The sequence below is a fragment of the Pagrus pagrus genome, assembly GCF_965226575.1.
Source record: "Pagrus pagrus genome assembly, chromosome: 6".
In the NCBI taxonomy this organism is placed as follows: Eukaryota; Metazoa; Chordata; class Actinopteri; order Spariformes; family Sparidae; genus Pagrus; species Pagrus pagrus.
In genome coordinates, this window is record NC_140190.1 from 5697172 (window position 1) to 5715512 (window position 18341).

General features: G+C 42.2%; 2 protein-coding genes and 1 long non-coding RNA gene across 22 annotated transcripts in view; all 3 read left to right on the top strand.

The window, feature by feature from the left end:
- The first annotated feature begins 48 nt into the window (after window positions 1-48).
- Window positions 49-10992, top strand: LOC311258584 (tetratricopeptide repeat protein 39C-like). Its single transcript, XM_084354998.1, has 14 exons — window positions 49-669; window positions 1608-1656; window positions 2859-2987; window positions 3450-3564; window positions 4643-5003; window positions 5707-5875; window positions 6189-6282; window positions 6381-6488; window positions 6568-6677; window positions 7361-7484; window positions 7596-7693; window positions 7790-7894; window positions 8010-8048; window positions 8174-10992. The coding sequence occupies exons 1-14, from the start codon at window positions 524-526 to the stop codon at window positions 8261-8263; spliced, it is 1737 nt and encodes a 578-aa protein (XP_084211124.1). The 5' UTR covers window positions 49-523; the 3' UTR covers window positions 8264-10992.
- A 614-nt stretch (window positions 10993-11606) lies between these two features.
- Window positions 11607-14497, top strand: LOC311258558. The gene is made up of 3 exons (XR_014622754.1): window positions 11607-11954; window positions 13459-13509; window positions 13598-14497. It is a non-coding gene; the product is annotated as an uncharacterized lncRNA (long non-coding RNA).
- Window positions 14498-17712: 3215 nt separating this feature from the next.
- Window positions 17713-18341, top strand: part of kif1aa (kinesin family member 1Aa) — a 37802-nt gene continuing 37173 nt past the window's right edge. For all 20 annotated transcript variants that reach the window (XM_084355719.1, XM_084355732.1, XM_084355733.1 and 17 more), the window contains exon 1: window positions 17713-18062. The gene's annotated coding sequence lies outside the window, so the exon portion shown is untranslated. The remainder of the gene's footprint in view (window positions 18063-18341) is intronic.

Genomic DNA, 18341 nt, shown 5'->3' on the forward strand with positions numbered 1-18341 from the left:
CCATCCTCCCGGCGATGCGCCGTGCGTTATGACGCCAGGCCGATTGACGAGCGCGTTACGTGGGACTCGCAGAGCAGCACGGCAGCCTGGACGCTCGTTATGTAATGCTGCTGCGCGGCGCTGAGTTACAGAGGGGGGGGAAGAAAAACTGACGGATGGCTGATTTTAGAGGTAAATCACGGTGTGTTGGCTGATGAATGAGCGCACGGACGTCTGCTGTCGGTGAGTAAGATGATCAGTGTGAATCGCTGGAGTGCGGCGTGATCGAGCCCGTCTGGGCATCAGTGGCCTATCCCCGAGGCGCACAGACGTCTGGAGCCAGCTTCTCCTTCTTCTTCTGCTTCTTCTTCTTTAGCCGATCAGAGGCGCCTCTCTCTTTTTTTTTTTTTAAATTAACCTCCTTCCTTCATCAGTGGAAATAAACCAATGCGGGTTTGTTTCAGAGAGGAAACAGGTTCATATCTTCTTCTTCTCCTCCATCGCACTGGTGTAATCAAACAGCCACTGAGCTGTGGTATAAACAATGGCGGGTCCCGAGCAGTCCCAGCAGCAGCAGCAGGTAGAGGAGAAGGCAGAGCACATAGATGATGCTGAGATGGCCCTGCAAGGGATCAACATGCTGCTCAACAACGGATTCAAAGAGAGCGACGAGCTCTTCAGGAGATACCGGTAATTACTGCATGATTAGATCAGGCTGGACATGATCATGTGTGACGGGATGCTGCATGTCTCGTACCTGGAATGTAAAATTAGAAATGATCTCCAAAGGGAAATGTTACAGGTGGCCAAGACGTCAAAGTGACATCCAGAACACAGAGTACTGCCACTGTACACAGTGACAACATGATACACACATAGCACAGTGTAATTCAAATAGTACTGCATTGGCTGCATGTTAAAGGTGCAGTATGTAGTTTTGGGGACGAAATTTTAAAAAGAAGGGGAAAATGATTTTTCACGACTGAATGAACAAACTGCCAGCAAAGGACAACAATAGCTTTACTTTGATTATATTTGCAGGACACTTCTACCCTTTCTTCCGTTTGAGGACACTTTGTTTATTCAGCTGTGGAAATACACCAAATAAATATTAATGTTTGTATTATTATCTTACTAATATTGTAAATGTCACCGTTCTGAGTTTAAATTTGTTTTCCAAATCTACATCGTGCACCTTTAAAGCCTGTTTGTCTGGTGTCTGTCTTACCAACTGCAGATTGAATGTTTCTGACAAAGACATGACATTATTATCATCCATGTACCCGGTTTATATCACGTGTTTATCTCAGTCTGACTTCCTTTTTCAAGTCGTTACTGCACATCAGATTTTTCTTTTTTCTTTTTTTGATTGTGAGTACTGTGTGGTGGACAGTGGACACCGCACGTCAAACAAACAGACAGCGGTTAGACCCCTGAAATCAGTCGCGACAGCTGAACACGGGAACCGTGACTGCACCTGCTCCTGAGCACTCCCCGTTTACGCCTGCTGGAAAAGTTACCGTGCACGGCTCCTGTCAGTTGTGTGTGTGATTCATTCTCTTTTGCTTTTGTGTGTATAGTTTTAAAAGAAACTCAACTTTGTTTTTTTTGTTTCTGTCTTTCTGTAGGACTCAGAGCCCACTGATGAGCTTTGGGGCCAGTTTCGTCAGTTTCCTGGTGAGTTTGGTGACAAACTGATCCAATAAAAGCTAGTGCTAAGAAACAGCTGAACAGTGATTAGAGGAGATATATTACGCTCATTTTCACAACAGAGCATCTGGGCTAAACTAGCCGCTGGCATAAATTATGCAAATGTGTGACATGGTGACATAGTGTGATGACACAAAGTCACAGAATCGAACTCTGTTGGTGCAGACTGAAGATTTTTACATGCACAAGAACCCATAAAACACAATGGAGGAAAGGGGAAATAATGAAAAAGCACAATAGGTCTCCTTTAATACAACTGAGAGTTACATCAAGCCCATACCATCACAGTATATAAGAAAAGCACCCAGTTGAGACCTGAAATAACCTAATCTGTCAAATGAGTTGCACCATTGTCACCACTGGCATCCTCTCTATTGCTTTTCCATCCATTAACATAATGGATGCATCTTCCTCTCAAAGAACAGCATTGCTCTTGCAGACGAGCACATTACTGTAACGCTGCATGCATCAGTGATGGGAGAGGGAGATTTTTTTCGCAGCTTGTTGGTGGACTCTCGCACACACAAACACACGCAGATACACATTGCTATGACAAAACTCACACACCATGAAGCCAGAGATGATGTCATCCTCTGTACCCAGATGCAACATGGCCCCGGGGGCGGTGGGGGCAGCATCATCGGACCAATCGTGATGGCCATTCTTACATGCTCGGGGACAGTTTAATGCAGCATAAATAAAGAGACTGCATCCGTTATACAAGAGAAATATCAGGATGTCGAACCATTAAACTTTATGACTGTCTCTCAGATATCACTACGTGTTTTTTGTCACGTTGTACTTTCTACTTCGTTTCGTTCAAGGTGATCTGAAGAGGTTTTCAGCAACATCAGAGCAAAGATTTTCCGATTGTGTTCGCTGTGTAGCATCTTTCCAACTCCAAACGCGCAGCTGGACAGATGTCACTGTGTTGCTCCATTCATTGTTATGCAGAAAGAGCCCTTTGTACCCTTTCAAGAGTATTACATAACACCCCTTCATTGTAATTACAAGATGTCTCTGATTATAAGCCTGCTCACGCATAGATCTGTGCATAGATCTGCTCTGTAAAACAAGACAGTTTAATACCAGAATAATAAAGCTATGCATCACCGCTCTTTTTGAAGATGTGTCGGTAACACACTGTTTTTGCTGCGTTGCCTTTGCAGAATGCCATGATGACATTCGAGGAGGAGAAGATGCAGACGGCCTGCGACGACCTGAGGACCACTGAGAAACTGTGTGAGAGCGACAGCGCCGGAGTCATTGAGACAATCAGAAACAAGATAAAAAAGAGTGTGGGTAGCAGTCAAACACTGTATTGTATGCACTCTTGCATGGGAATACAACTCTGATAATAGCGCCGCTGTCAAAGTTGAGCATCAACTGAAATGAATGATGTTGATTAAACTTATTTACACGTTTAGATTTTTAACCTCCGCTCCATTGTTGCTGACGTGCCCTGATATCGCAGCCACAGCAGGCTACAGTTCATATCGACATCAGGCCTAATGATGCAGGCAGCAGTGAGATCATGCCAAGCCCACACACAGATTCAATTAGTACTTCTGTGAAATGTAATCAGCAAAGTGAGTGAGGGGGCTGTCTAGCAGCTCTCGGTCATTCAGGAAACTCCTTGTTACTTTGGCTGCCAGCCTCTGGGGAACCATGCAGGGTGTGTGTGTGTGTGTGTGTGTGTGTGTGTGTGTGTGTGTGTGTATACTGCTAATTGAATGTGCGTGTGTGTGTGTGTGTTACAGATGGACTCCCAGAGGTCAGGCGTTGTGGTGGTGGACCGCCTACAGAGACAAATCATCGTTGCCGACTGTCAGGTGTACCTCGCCGTGCTCTCCTTCGTCAAGCAGGAACTTTCAGGTAATCAGATGTGACCCGCGAGCCACCGAGCAGGACGTTCAATGTCTGTCTCTCATGGCAACCAGTGTTTGGCACGTTACGTCATCGACACAATTTTGTGTACGGTGACTCAACAACAGTATAATGATGTGCTGGAAGGATTAGTCGATCAATCGATCATCTACTTAATTAGTCAAGTGACTAGTCGAACTAATCAAACGATTTTGATAATTCTGTTTGGTTTCATTACAAACTGAGTATCTATGAGTCAGCTCTGTGGGTTGTGTATAATTAAATATTCAAAAGTGACACAGTTGGATTCTTGGAGCTTGTAACAGGCATTTTACCTGTTTATCACAGTAAAGATAAAACAGTTAATTGATTATTGAACATGAGGAAGAATCTACAGTCATGCTAGCGGCTCTGTGATGCTTTACTTACATAAACTGATGTTTTGAGCTAAATGCTAATCTCAGAATGTTAACGTGCTAATGTGAAAGAGGTGATATTTTGGGGGTTTTTGCCTTTTTTAAAAAAAAATGTGTTACGTAGCATTTTTGTGCATGTAAAACAGAGTTACTCTGTCCCAGAGAAAACACGGCTTCTGCACTGCCTGAAACACCTGATTTCGTTGCTATGGCGGTAATCACCAGACAGCAAACAGGAGCATCCTGCCCTCTATGTATTCACAAGCAGACAGGACCACCTCCGTATGGAGGAGAGACATGAGTTACTGCCCACAAACTCTATAACAGTGATTACTGATGGAATATAGGGCTATTTAACATTTATTGTAATTGAAAAACATCATTACAGCAGCTTTAATATGCATCCAAATGAATTTTAATGACAGTCTATCAAATAAGTGTTGAGATACTTCAGTGTTGACCAAAGTTGTGGACTGACAGACAATCATTTCCATCCCTAGAGCACCACTACTGCCATGGCTGAATATAATAATCAGTAGACTGAACTGATCATTAGTATGTTGATTAGTTTTCATGACTGTATTACAGAAAATTATGGTCCCATTCTTCCACTCGAGCATCTCCATGAAAAACCTCATCAAAAGTATCTTGTCTCTTGTCTCCACTCACAGCTTATATCAAAGGAGGCTGGATCCTTCGTAAAGCGTGGAAAATGTACAATAAGTGCCACAGTGACATCAGCCAGCTGCAGGACACCTGCCAGCGGAGGTCCTCCGTCCACCAGGAGTCCCTCCCGACAGACAACGCCAACCACAACGCTCCTGTGGAGAACGGCGTGACGGCGGAGGCCCTGGACCGGCTCAAGGGCTCCGTCAGCTTCGGCTACGGTCTCTTCCACCTGTGCATCTCCATGGTGCCTCCACACCTGCTCAAGATTATCAACCTGTTGGGTTTCCCCGGCGACCGTCTCCAGGGCCTGTCCTCCCTTATGTATGCGAGTGAGAGCAAGGACATGAAGGCACCGCTGGCTACGTGAGTAGGCTCAGGTTGTATTAGACACAAAAATATCGACTTGCCCTATTTTGCACATTCTACTAGATTAAGCTGTAGTTCAGTGAAATACTTCATATTTTACGTCCACACGGTAAATGTCATTTTTGGCCTTATCTCAGCGAGTTAAGCGCTATTTTGCATATGTCGTGTCAAGTATAGCCACTTTTTACTTAGCCACTAAGAACCTGATGGAAACTAGAAAAGAAGCTTAAAAGCTAAAACTTACATTCATCAGATGGCCGGAGACTTCGCTCTGAATGAATGCCAATGTTGCTGCTAATGTTTGTTTACTTAATAAAGTGATGTGATGATGTGTTTAGAGCTTGTTGCGCTGCCCCCAGGTAGCTCAAAACAAATTATCTAATGCAGTTACAATAATTGGTGAAAACAAAGAAGCCTTGATACTAGATCCTGAGCATGAAGTGGCTCAGTGGCTCCAAAGAAGAAAGACCAAAAACCCTTAATACTCTCACTGATTTCAATGTTTTTCCCTGATCCGTCAAACTGTAAACTAATATTTTGATAGCAGGTTAAAGGTCATACATAAGTATACATACGGCATAACAGTGAACTGCTCTGTTTCATTCATAAACATTCACTGTAATACCGATCCCCACTGAGCTTCAGTTTCACAGTTTCAGATGGAAACAGACTGAGATGAATCTCCTGTTGTGTTGCTCAGGTTGGCCCTCTTGTGGTACCACACAGTAGTGCTGCCTTTCTTTGCTCTGGATGGCTCTGATACACATGAGGGGCTGATGGAAGCCAAAGCTATTCTGCAGAGAAAGTCGGTGGTTTACCCCAACTCATCCCTCTTCATGTTCTTTAAAGGTCGGGTCCATCGGCTAGAGGTACGTACAGCAGGCTCAGGGCTGGTGATGACACATATTTTCGAACTTTAACGAGTCTATTGATGCTGTACATGGTTTATTTGTGATGCCGGATAAATACTATAGATGACAAATACACAAGCTAATTACAGAAGAGTGGTACAGCAGTCTCTGTTGAAGCACATACAGTTAATACGCATGTCCGGTTGTTCATTAACTCACCAAAGTCTGATCCACCATCTACGTATCTAACACTCACATTCAACACATGTAGTGTGTGTCTGACATAACGAGCGTGACACTGTTGGTGTGTGTGCTCTCTCTCTGTCCCTAGTGCCATATCAACAGTGCTTTGGCCTGTTTCCATGATGCATTAGAGCTTGCATCAGACCAAAGAGAGATCCAGCATGTGTGTCTCTATGAGATTGGTACGTGTTCACTCATCAGGTTAGTTGTGACATACTGACACTTGGCGTACAAGACATGGAGGGATTCATTTTATTCTGTCTGCTTGTCTCCGTACCAGGTTGGTGTAGCATGATAGAGATGAATTTTGAAGATGCGTTCAGGTCGTTTGAAAGGCTGAAGAATGAGTCGCGTTGGTCGCAGTGCTATTACGCCTACTTGACCGGAGGTAAGCCTGTCACACACTAACATACTGTATACTGTATGTCTATACTGTATTCTATGTAGTCTTTTATGTCTTTTTCCAGTGTGTCAGGGGGCTTCAGGTGACCTGGATGGAGCAAGTGGAGTTTTCAAAGATGTGCAGAAGCTGTTCAAGAGGAAAAACAACCAGATAGAGCAGTTTGCTGTCAAAAGGGTGAGTTTTGACAGCTGGCAGTGCCAGACCACCTGGATAGACCTATAACTAATCAAGTGCAATGGAAAGTGTGATGTGGCGCTGAGGTAGTTAACGTGACAGCAGACCATCCAGAAGCTCAACGCACAGATGAAATGTGAGCTTGTTAGCTCCCACTGAATCATAATTTAGGGAAGAGAGCTAGCTCGCTTAAGCTGTCCCACCAGATGGTGTGTTACACCGAACCATCTGGACAGACACGGCCAGCAACTGTTTGGAAAAGGGCACAAACTTTAAAAAATGACTTGGCAGGTGATGGATGAACCATCTGTCACAGGCTCACTTCAATCAGATCAACTGTAGAAGAGAGCTAACACCTGTGGCGCCAGTTGGTAAATCAATCTCTTACCAAAGTCAGTCAAGAGAAGAGCTAAAACAACTTTTTATTGAGAAAAGCCTTTAGTGCCGTCCTTTGCTCTTCCTTGCATTAAATATGCTCTTCAGTTCTGATATAACAGATGCTAAAGTAGCATCTATGCTAACATTTTGAGACCCATCTGTCAGAGCAAATGAAACATGAGCTCACATATTCTTCTGGTTCCCAGTCGAGGGTTTGCTGCAGATTTTGACCATTTTCTGTCTTTCAAAAGTCATCGCAGCTGTCTAACAGAAGTTTTCCTCCTCTGTCTGATTCCTATCTGCAGGCTGAGAGATTGAGAAAGATCTCCCCCACCAGAGAGCTATGCATCCTGGGCGTAATTGAAGTGCTGTATCTGTGGAAAGCGCTTCAAAACTGCTCCTCATCTAAACTGCAGATAATGAATCAGGGTGAGTGGTAACCTTCATGATCCACGCCAACATAACCGAGTCAGCTGCAGCCAGATTTCCAGGAATTTAATTTTACCCCTGTGTGATGATTTCATCTTCGTGTTCATTCAGTGTTACAGAGTTTAGATGAAGCTTCGTGCCGAGGCCTGAAACACCTCCTTCTGGGCGCCGTTCACAAATGTCATGGGAATATGAGAGATGCTATTCAGGTACCAGTCAACGATGAGCGCTGAATGACTTTCCAGTTAATCTACACTTTTAATGTGACTCAACTTGCACTCCTCTTCACTTTATCTGTGATCCAGGCGTTCCAGCTGGCTGCTAGAGATGAGTACGGACGACAGATCAACTCCTATGTTCAGCCGTACGCCGTCTATGAGCTCGGATGTATACTCCTTGCAAAACCGGAGGTCAGTCTTCTGCGCTCGGCATTCATATTTTCATTCATTCACGTTTTCATATGGATTGTACAAAATGTGACCACATGCTCAGTTGTAACCCAGTCTTTTTAATATTGCAATCCAGACGATGGGAAAGGGGAGATCATTGCTCCTTCAATCAAAGGTAAACGATTTGTATAGCAATCATTGAAATTAATTTTTATTTCCAAGATAATATTAGAAATGTAATATATCACATGTTACAAGTGACTAATCTATCTATCTATCTGTCTATCTATAATATTTCAGGAGGATTTTACAGGCTACGACTTTGAGAACAGGCTTCATGTCCGCATCCACTCAGCCCTGGCTTCTTTGAAGGAAGTAGTGCCTCAGTGACTCCAGGATGGGAAGCTGCAATAGCTTAACCTACGCTCATGGCTTTTTACACCATGTTTTAAGCCACTCAGAATAACTGTCTGACATCCCAGTGAACAGACTCCTGTGTTTTCCATTCTTAAAGGATTTGGGGAAATACACTTTTTTGTGGCATTGCCCAGTCAGATTGGTATGAAAGTGTCATCTGCATTTTGTTAAGAGAAATACAGTAGGCTATACGGGCTCATGCTAGCCTAGCACGAAGTACATGGAAATGGTTAGCGTAGGTATGGCTAGCAAGTTAAAAACCTTGCCTAAAAACGTGACTTGACTTCACCATTCTGTGGAAAGAAATTATTGCTCCCGGTACAGACTTATCTTGTTAGCCAGCAAGCTAACCAATATATTCCCCGGACAAGTTTCACCAAATTACGTACGTAACTTACCCAAGTCATTCTCTTTTCCTAAACCTAACCAAGTAGTTTTGATGCCTCAACCTAAACCAACTTCAACTATTTCATGATGATGACCTCATGTTAATGACAACGACGTTCACCTGACTATGATGACAAAAGTCCCCCAACTAATGTTGCCATCCCGACGAAAGTCACCTCCTTTTCTTCATGTCCAAAGATGTTAGAGGGATAGTTCTGGTCTCTTGATGTGGGGTTTTATTGGATACTTATCCCTTGTCAGTGTTTGCCCTGCAGTAGATGACCGTCAGCTCTCCCCCTGTGTGGAGAGGCAGTGCGTAGCGCCGGTAGGAATGAGGGCATTGTACTGCTGTAAACCGTACCAGCAGCAAGATGTATTTTAACAACCTTTTCCTTTGGCACTCAACCGTACAACGCCTGTATTCCTACGTACAAGCGGAAATGTAGTGCCTGTTTGACGGCAACGTAAAGACATACAACCCCACATCAAAAGACCTGAACTATAACTTTAAGCGCAAAATGGAGTTGAAGTTAAAGGCTGTCTTACAATTGGGTTTTTTGGTCCAAGGAGGCATTTTTCGGACTATACCTTCAGACCTCTGCCTTTGTTTCTTGCTCTCGCACTAAACTAAGCTAAACATGTCGTTGGCCTATTTCTTAACAGGATGCAGAGAGATGAAACTCATATCAATCCATGACCCTGGGAAAAAACAACAAACAAGCATATTTCTCCAGATCTCTTGCTGTTCCTTTAAGTGTTTTTTCTGCACCCAAATGTATTAGCTAGTGAGTAACAGTTTTCCTCATTAACTTGTGTATTTGGAGGATTTCAGTCGCACCTCCTTCTTCAGTGAGCAATTCAGCACATAAAAGTTACTTTTTAATGAGATATTTTCCCCTTGATAGCAACTTCACAATAAGTAATAAAAGATACAGTCAATATGTTTTTTTCACATTCTCTCAAAACATCCAGACGACATTTCTCTCTTTAATAATAAAATAGGAGCTACAAACTGTTATATCACATATCATGAAAAAGATAAGGGGAAAGGTTTAGTCAGTTTTAATATTTCTTTTTATAAAGTCTTATAAAGGACTCCATGATTGTTAATTTTTCAGCAGTTATTTCATAAGTAATGCTTTTTCTAATGACATTTTCTGCTTGTTAAATTGCAAAATTGACACAGTCATATCAAAAAAGGGGGCCACTTAGTATACTCACAACTTAAATGAAATTACAAACGTAGTCTAGTAGTCGAATTAGTTACCATGGGTAGTTAGATAGAGGCAGAAATTTTCACTGATCACCTAAAAATCGCACATAGTAAAAAACTTCTTCACGTTGAAATAGGTAGAAATCGTACATTTATAGCATTGAGAGATCACCACACGTCACGAAGCCCTTACGATGTTTTTAATGTGGGAACACCGGGCGTTGATCCTGTGCACTATGCATGGTATGGCAGGGTAACAGTGGCTTTAACGCTGTATTGAAGTCAGACGTTCCTGTGTGTCCATCCCTCGCAAAATACATGAAGGTGTTATAATACGTTACACTTGGTACTGTAATGTTACCATTGAAGGTGCTGCTAAATGTCAGCCTAATAATCATATATTGCTAGTGACTTATTTTAATAGTGTTTTAGTGATACGAGCTTTTGAATTAGGTCTTAATAGTGACACGTTTATTTCGTACATAGCAGAAGTTGTACTTTTACAAGCGTCATTTACAGTATACTTATTTTAGTTTGAGTCGTGAACTCAAAGTGTGACCTTGAATCCGACTAAGAGTAATATTTCTGTCATAAGAGTGATTTTAACAAACTCTCCACACAGTTTCACACTGTACATATGAATTATTCTGTGCAGGGTATTGCCTTTTATTAAATGAGCACTCTGGGTCTTTTTGTCATGTGAGCAATATAATTAAAAAGGAGTGCATCTTACAGTCAATCTTTACAGAGGCTTTCAACAATGACTGTTTGTGTTTTTCATCCCATGTTCCAGGTCGTGGACAGATTTCGTTTTGCTTTCACTGAGCTGGTTAGACGAAGCCAGTCGTCCCCCTCTGTGGCTGTGATGGATGTTAAACTGTGGTAAATGTTGAGGTGGCCACTGTGCAAGTGGTCTGTGCGCCAGTGCAAGTAACGTAACGGTGAAATGTCGGTAACCTCCCCCGCTGTACCAAATACTTATGTCACTGAAAGAGTTTTTTCCTTTTGTCATGAGATTTTGTTGAAATTGAGGTTACATGTCAGGATGATGGTGTTCAAATGTGTCACTGAACTCTACAATAAACTGTTCTCCATTAATCTAGACAAATATGTGGAGTTTTTTCTTTGGCCCTGAGATCTTCGGTCGGTTAATGTTATGTCAAATGTGTCCTTTGTTATGTATTTTTATGATTTGTGTATTTACATTAACCCAAATGTATCCAACAATGTTCAAACCAAGAGAAATTCCAATTTTACTCAAGTTAACGGTGCATTTCATCTGGTCGCCTGTCACTATAACTTCCAGGGAGGCAGGTAGGTATGATGTTTTGCTGAAGCTAAACAATTATTTTTTGTGTTTTAATATCACAAATCATTCTCTTCAATGGGATTTATAATCTGCGCAGCATACGACACCTCTACTTTTAGACCCTCACCCAAAAACTTTTCCAGGGAAGAAATGTGACAAACCTCAGAAAGACCTACAGAATAGACAAATATGCAGGGGCGGACTTACCATTAGGCAAAACTAGGCGGTTGCCTAGGGCCCCACTTTCCTGAGGGCCCCATAAAAATCCTCATACAGTTATAGTTAATACAGTTATTACTTATTTGCGCACATTAATTATGTTTTTGATTAAAATCCTCTCGCTAAAATGCCAGCAGAATGCTAATCGTATTATGTGTGTGTCGGGCCCCCCCCTTCAGTATCCACTACATTGGATCAGTCCATCTTACTGCGCATGTGCAGAACGGATCCAGGAAGACAGCAGCAAAACGAAAACAAACGGCGCGAAGTGGCGAGAGAGGAAGAGGAGAGTATAGAAGAGAAATGTAGAGAAAAGAGACAGATGAAAAGAAGCTACCCCAGCCGTGCTGACAAGAGGAGAGAGAAGGAGGAAAACAGAAAGCTGATCTCCAAGTTACAGAAAGTGACTACTGTCTTCACTGCGGCTGCGGCAGCAGCAGCAACAGCAGCAGTAGCGGCAGTAGCAGCGGCAGCAACAGCTGCAGCGGCAGCGGCAGCAGTAGCAGTAGCAGCGGCTAGCAACCCACACTCGGCAGGTACAACAACGACGACCTCGACACCTGTTGGGGAGGGTCCGTCGTGTAGAGATAAACTACTGAGTATCAAAACTGTCCAAGGGGTGATTTTTTTTCCCCCCTATATCGATAAGTATTCCTTGAAGGCAGAAGCGTATGAGTCATTTTGAAGTAAGCTTTGAATTTCGTTTCTATTTGCTACAGAGGCTGAGAAAACATCAGAAACTATGTAACTTAAGGAAGTTAATTAACAACTACTACCCCCAAGATGGAGATACACTGTTCAATTTTAGGAACTGTATTCAAATCAAAATGAAATTAAAATCAACTTGTTAAGGATAGTGTTTAAATGGGCCACATGCCAAGGCTCGTTTAATGATCAATAGCTGGGATAGATAATTCTAAAAGGTAAAATATGACATTTCTAAAATGATATGGGTCAAACTCTTGATCAAAGATGTAAAGCCAGTGATTTATACAATTGCATTCAATGTTCAGACCTTAAAGCTATGACTTAGCTGCTGGGACTTCACTTGTAAAATAGATTATAAAAATGACCCACGGTACATTTTTTTTACATCTGCAGCAATGTCAGTTCAAAATGTTATCAATTGATGCGTGTCCCTGAATACATGTTTTGTAGTAAGAGCTAACAGAGAGGAAACTTTTTCTATTTTGCTAGGTGTTGACATAACTGTCTGTGTCTTCCTGTTTCCGTTAGTGTGACTAGCTGAAATCCATGCAGGATGCAATCATTGTATCTCAAAATATTTTTTATTAATTTTTATTAGCAAATATTAGCATTTTAGCTCAATAGCTTCCAGGTCATGTGATCAATTGACTCAAAATCAGTGTGGGATCATGTAACTGCACTGGCTGCATGAGATACGCCTCTTGTTTTTACATTTTACATCTCTAAATATTTTTTATTAATTTCTTTTATTTTTTATTAACTTTTGTATGTAAATATTAGCATTTTAGCTCAATAGCTTCAAGGCCATGTGATCAATTGACTTAAAATCATGTTGGGATCATGTACCTACACTGGCTGCATGAGATACGCCGTCTTCTCCATGTGTTTACCGTAAAGTCTGCAATACGGGTGCACTTGAAATGTTGGAGTGGCTTGCGAATGTCGAATATCCAACTTAAAACTAACTTCACTGAAGTCTTGTCATGATGTATTTTCCAGCTGGCCCAAGACGATTTTTTAAAGAGTTTTGGCTGAAGAAGTTGCCCCACAAAGGAAGACTCTTTCAGTTTATCACAAATATTAGCATTAAATCATCATTTTGAGGGTACATGGTTTTCACTGGGCAGGAAGGGTTTGAAATATGTAACCAGCAACGTAAATGATGTACAGTAGTGGAGTAGAAAGTGCAGTATTTGCCTCGTGAGATACAGCGAAGCAGACAAAATTGAAGTTGCATGAAATCCTAATATGTCTACGTCAGCACTTGAGTAAATATACTTACATTTCACCACTGGGTAAGAGCCTTATACTGTGTTTTCTGTTTGTTTTCAGAATGAGGGAGAGAGACAATGTGAAAAAGGGACAGGAAGAGAGGGACAAAAGGTAAAACAAATAATACATGTGTATTCTGTTAAAATGTATGTGTCTGTATAACTGACCTGTTGTTTTGTGTGTTGTCTTCTCATTTCAGAGGGCCCCATGCCTGCCTTTGCCTTGGGCCCCAGATTTCTTAAATCCGCCACTGCAAATATGGATAAATAGATAAATATAAATATCTGGGAGAAGGAGAGGAAAAGGAGGGCACAGATGTGTTGATGCAAACTGCTTTGCCTCTGCTCTGCCACGCATGTGCCAACTCAGTTGATGTGCCAGGAAGATGCCAAAGCTCTGATGTGCAGGAAATGAGGAAGTATTCGCCCTGGAGCCACCCAAACCTGGCACGGTTGCAAGTTGAAAGCCACCAAAATCTTTTGACGTGAAAACAAAGCTTGGAGGCAGTCACCGCTGTGGTCCTGAGCCGATGAGTCAGCTTCAACGTTGGTTGTTCGAGGTTGTTCTTACCTTGATTTCACTGAATCTTTCTACAGCGTCCGTTTATTTTTCATCCACCAGGTGGAGCTTAACTCTCAGGCTGCACCCAGGATGTGATGTACTGTGTTTTTCCCACACCTCAACAACAGCAGGACAGGCGACACAAAAATTGTATGAGCTGGATGAGAATATGTTGACTACATATGTCTGGAGATGGAAGAGCACGGCCTGGACACAAGCTGATCCATGAAGGGAAAAGCGTTGTTATGTGCCCAGAGTCATTCAGAAAGATAGACATGAAATTTGATTACTGTAGGTTGTTTTTTCCATTATTTGCTGATTGATGAATGCTGTTATCCATCCCCTGGTTATGAGTGCATATTTATAGAATTCTCTTTTGTGGATTCGTTATTAAAATATCTTTATTTTATGGTATTTTATTCAATTCAGAATTCAAGTTTTTCATTGTTGTCATCTTTTCCAATCAAAAATAGGAGCTCCAGAAGGAGAAATGGTCTACCTTTATATTCATAATTAAATCCATGATGTGATTGTCTCAGTTGTTTCCATGTTGCATGTGATTTGGGTGGGAGTCTTTGCTCCACAGGCTCTGATAGAAACACGCACACACACAAGATCGTCTCTTTAAGAAAACATGTCTGTCACACTAGGCTCAAGGCAACAGCTCACTCAACCAATGAATTATTCAGGCTCCTGTGCCACTGAATTTAGACATGGCAGAAGAGAGCTGGAAGGCTGGGCAGAAACAATACCGCCACTCCTCCGACGTCTTCCTCTAGTGGACGCTGGTAGTCTTAAATAATCGAAGGACATTTCCTATTTACGCGCACTTATAAAAGTGAACCCTCAGCATGGCCTACTTCACTTTAAAACAGGGAGGACAAGCATGGTACCTCATGTAGTATGTGGTGATTCATGCTGGTGACATCATCCCTCTTTATATGTTGTGATTCACGCTCACTTCTCATGTTTTTTCCGTGTGATGTCACGCCAGGAGACCGTGGACACACTTTTACAGCTGCATAATCGTTTCGTGCAACGGATTAGACCTTGAAATCTTGATGCTGATGAATTAAATAAAGCAATTGCATCAGATCAAAGTGGATGAGGCAGAGGGGGCCCAAGAGAGATGGAGCAAATGTGTGTGAGGTAGAGAAAGAGAGGGAGGCAGGGAGGGAGAGCAGTAGGATTTGGTAGGACTGTGCGAAGAGCAAGGTCACAAAACGCAATTGCATTGTGTTTCACTCAGGCTGAAACCTGAGCAGCCAAAGTATCCTACCACCAGATAGAGAGTTCCTGTTCACCACCCTTTGTCGCTGCTTAGCCTCGTGCAATGGCTACATCAATGGATCTGGCAAAATAAGCCCATTCACATTATACATGAACATTGATTTCAACTAATAGGAGGACAATAGAATACATTTGTAATTATGTAAACTGCGATGTAGCATGCAGTATGGACAGCTGATTGGCAGAATCTATGCAGCAAGGAAAAGGAGATAAGGAAATGAAAATGTATCGATCCGACGGCAACAACCTTTTATAGCCACCGAACCATTACCATCCTATAATGTGCGGGTCAGGTCCCTTTGCACAAGGACACGTTGACATTATTAGGCCCCGGTCCTCTCATCTCTCCTCCAATCAGCTCAATGACTGTCTGAGAGCTTCACTCCAAGAACATCTCCTCAGGCGTTGCACTTCATCTCTGTCTGTTTACACTCAATTATTTTTAGATCTAACGTTTACACAAGCTGAACTACATATATTTATATATTTATATCCGTTCTGTTATAAGTTGATGCGATTTATCTTTTAAGAAAATGCCATTTTGTTACAAGCAATACAAATCTGTTTCAAGTCATCTTTAACACTAAGAGCCAGTTTACTTTGTATAAATTCAACATATGCTGATGCTTGAAGATCCAGCATGAAGGATTCAGTGGCATCAATAGCTGTGAGGTTGCAGATTGCAACCAACTAAACATCCTTCTTCTCACCGTCCCCACGAGGGCAGTTAAAAATGTGAAAAACTTGTGCTTGGTTTGTCCGTTCTGGGCTACTGTAGAAACATGACACTGCAACATGGCGGATCTGCTCCCTCTGTAGATACAAAAGGCTCGTTCTAAGGTGATGAAAACACAATGATTAAACAATAGTGCCTTCAATACTGATTACAGCATAAAAAAAGAACCTGATTTTTTTTATTTACTTGTCTAAATATGTCAACTTAACAAATATTCAGTGTAAAATTACTCAGTTCTGTCTATAAAACACCTACAGTGTATTACATTTCTAATCGTCAAACCCTCCTAGGTTGATAAATCCATTAATTCAGAAAAATAAACATTTTCACAGCATACATTTTAACTTGTGTCATTAACGATGGCCCTGCCAGGACTGTAGTTTTTTTGAAAAAGTGCTTTACACATAAAGTTACCATTATTATTACATCAAAACTCAGTGACCTCAGAGATGGCAGCAGAAAAACATAATGACAAATCATCATTCATTTTCTTTTTATTTCTATGTATTATTATTTCTTATTTTTATTTCCAGTACAGAGAACCTGGCGCCTACATTACCCACAATGCAATTTAGTCGATTTATCAGATTACATGCAGCTTCTCCCCCCGAGACCTGTAAACACACTTTAATGTGTAAAACTGGTGGAGTTACCCTTTAAGCTTCAGGTGACTCACATGACAATAGACAGCTGAATTACATTACTTCAGTCTAAAGGTCTCAAGGTGGGACACTTGAATAAAGAGAGCCATCATTAAAGGGGCACTACGTAGTTTCGGAGAGGAAATTTAAGCACATCATTTTAATATTTACAACATTAATGAGGTAATAATACAAACTCAAAAATGGAAAATAAGGTCCCCAGAACACTGTTTGAAGCGAGAAAGGTGGCAGGGTCCGCCACATATAAACATTTGTGTTGTCCTTTAAGGTCAGTTTGTTTATTCAGCTTATTCAATCATGGAAACAAAGAGAGTTTGTGTATTCAGTCATGAAAAATATCAGTTAATGAAGATCTTTCTCTTCTAAAAACTCTACATAGTGCACCTTTAAAGTTAACACCTATCCTTTTCCTGCTGTGACCAGTCAAAATGTGTGAAAGCCGTGAAGAGGACCATTACGTTTTGTGTGCCTAACCATTTAAGTTTTGAGTGTTTTGCTGCAGTAGACGGGGGTGCGGGCGCACAAAAAACCTCTAAACTGCAATGCAGTGAACCACATTACTCCGGGAAGAGGCCCCACACAGGAGCAGCACATTTACAGAAGCAAACAACACTGTTATATTATCGTAACTACATATTTTCCCGTCGCTGTGCCCTGAGCTGGTTTATTGTGTGCCTCGGTGAACAGGCGGTTTCCATGGTGCAGAGACACACTGTGTCTCCTCTCAGCTTGATGTCCCTGGCCTGACCTACTAAACCCTTTTCACACAATCATTTCATTCTCCTCTTGTGTGCTGCCTTCAAAAAAACAATCCCTGAGGTCAACTTTAACCCCTCAGAGGGAAAAATATTGCTGTATCACTATATTTACTGTTTTTTTAACTTTGAATGAAACACAACAGCAGTCTTTATATGAGGTGTTTCAAGGATACTAATATCCCTCCCCACCCTCCATCCTCCATCCCTCCTCCTCCTCCCCTCCTCTCTCTCCCTCCCTCCTCCTCCTCCTCCTCCCTCTTCCCACTACTGCATTGATGCTGTTACCTCCCTCGGTGGTGATGTCACCGGCTCAGTGGAGCTCGAGCATCCTTACCAGAGACAGGGAGGCGAGAGAGAGCCATTTTGACCGCTGTGGGGTGTGAAGAAGCGGCCGGCCATCCCAAAAAAAACAACCCCAAACAAACACACAACCGACCAGGGGTCACATTTCTGCCGAGGCGAGGCGAGGCAGGGCACGGCACAGGGGGGTGGGCTTGGCGGGTGCGAGACGCTGTCGGCGCTCGGTGAGCTCAGCCGGAGCCGCGTTCATGGAGAGGAGAGGCTGGTAGCTGGTGTCTGTCAGACCTGGAGGAGGATAATAAAGCACGACAAACACAGTCTGCACACGGGGAGCGAGACGTGACCAGCACTGCGGAGGTAGGTTTTTTATTTCTGTATTATTATTCTTTTTTTTTAATTTAACAGGTAATGCAGTTTTAATGAGGCAGTCTTTATTTACTTAGTGTTAAATCTCCTGGGAAGAGATGGGCATAGGGTGCGGCCATTGAAGAGGCTGCCAACGTCGGAAAAGATAAAGAGACAAGAGTGACATTAAAGCTGCTTTATGACACAGAAACGTAACGTGTGCTGTCGTGTTATTATGTTGCTTATCGTGCGATTAAAATGTGGTTTTATTTTTGCGAGAAGGGATACAGG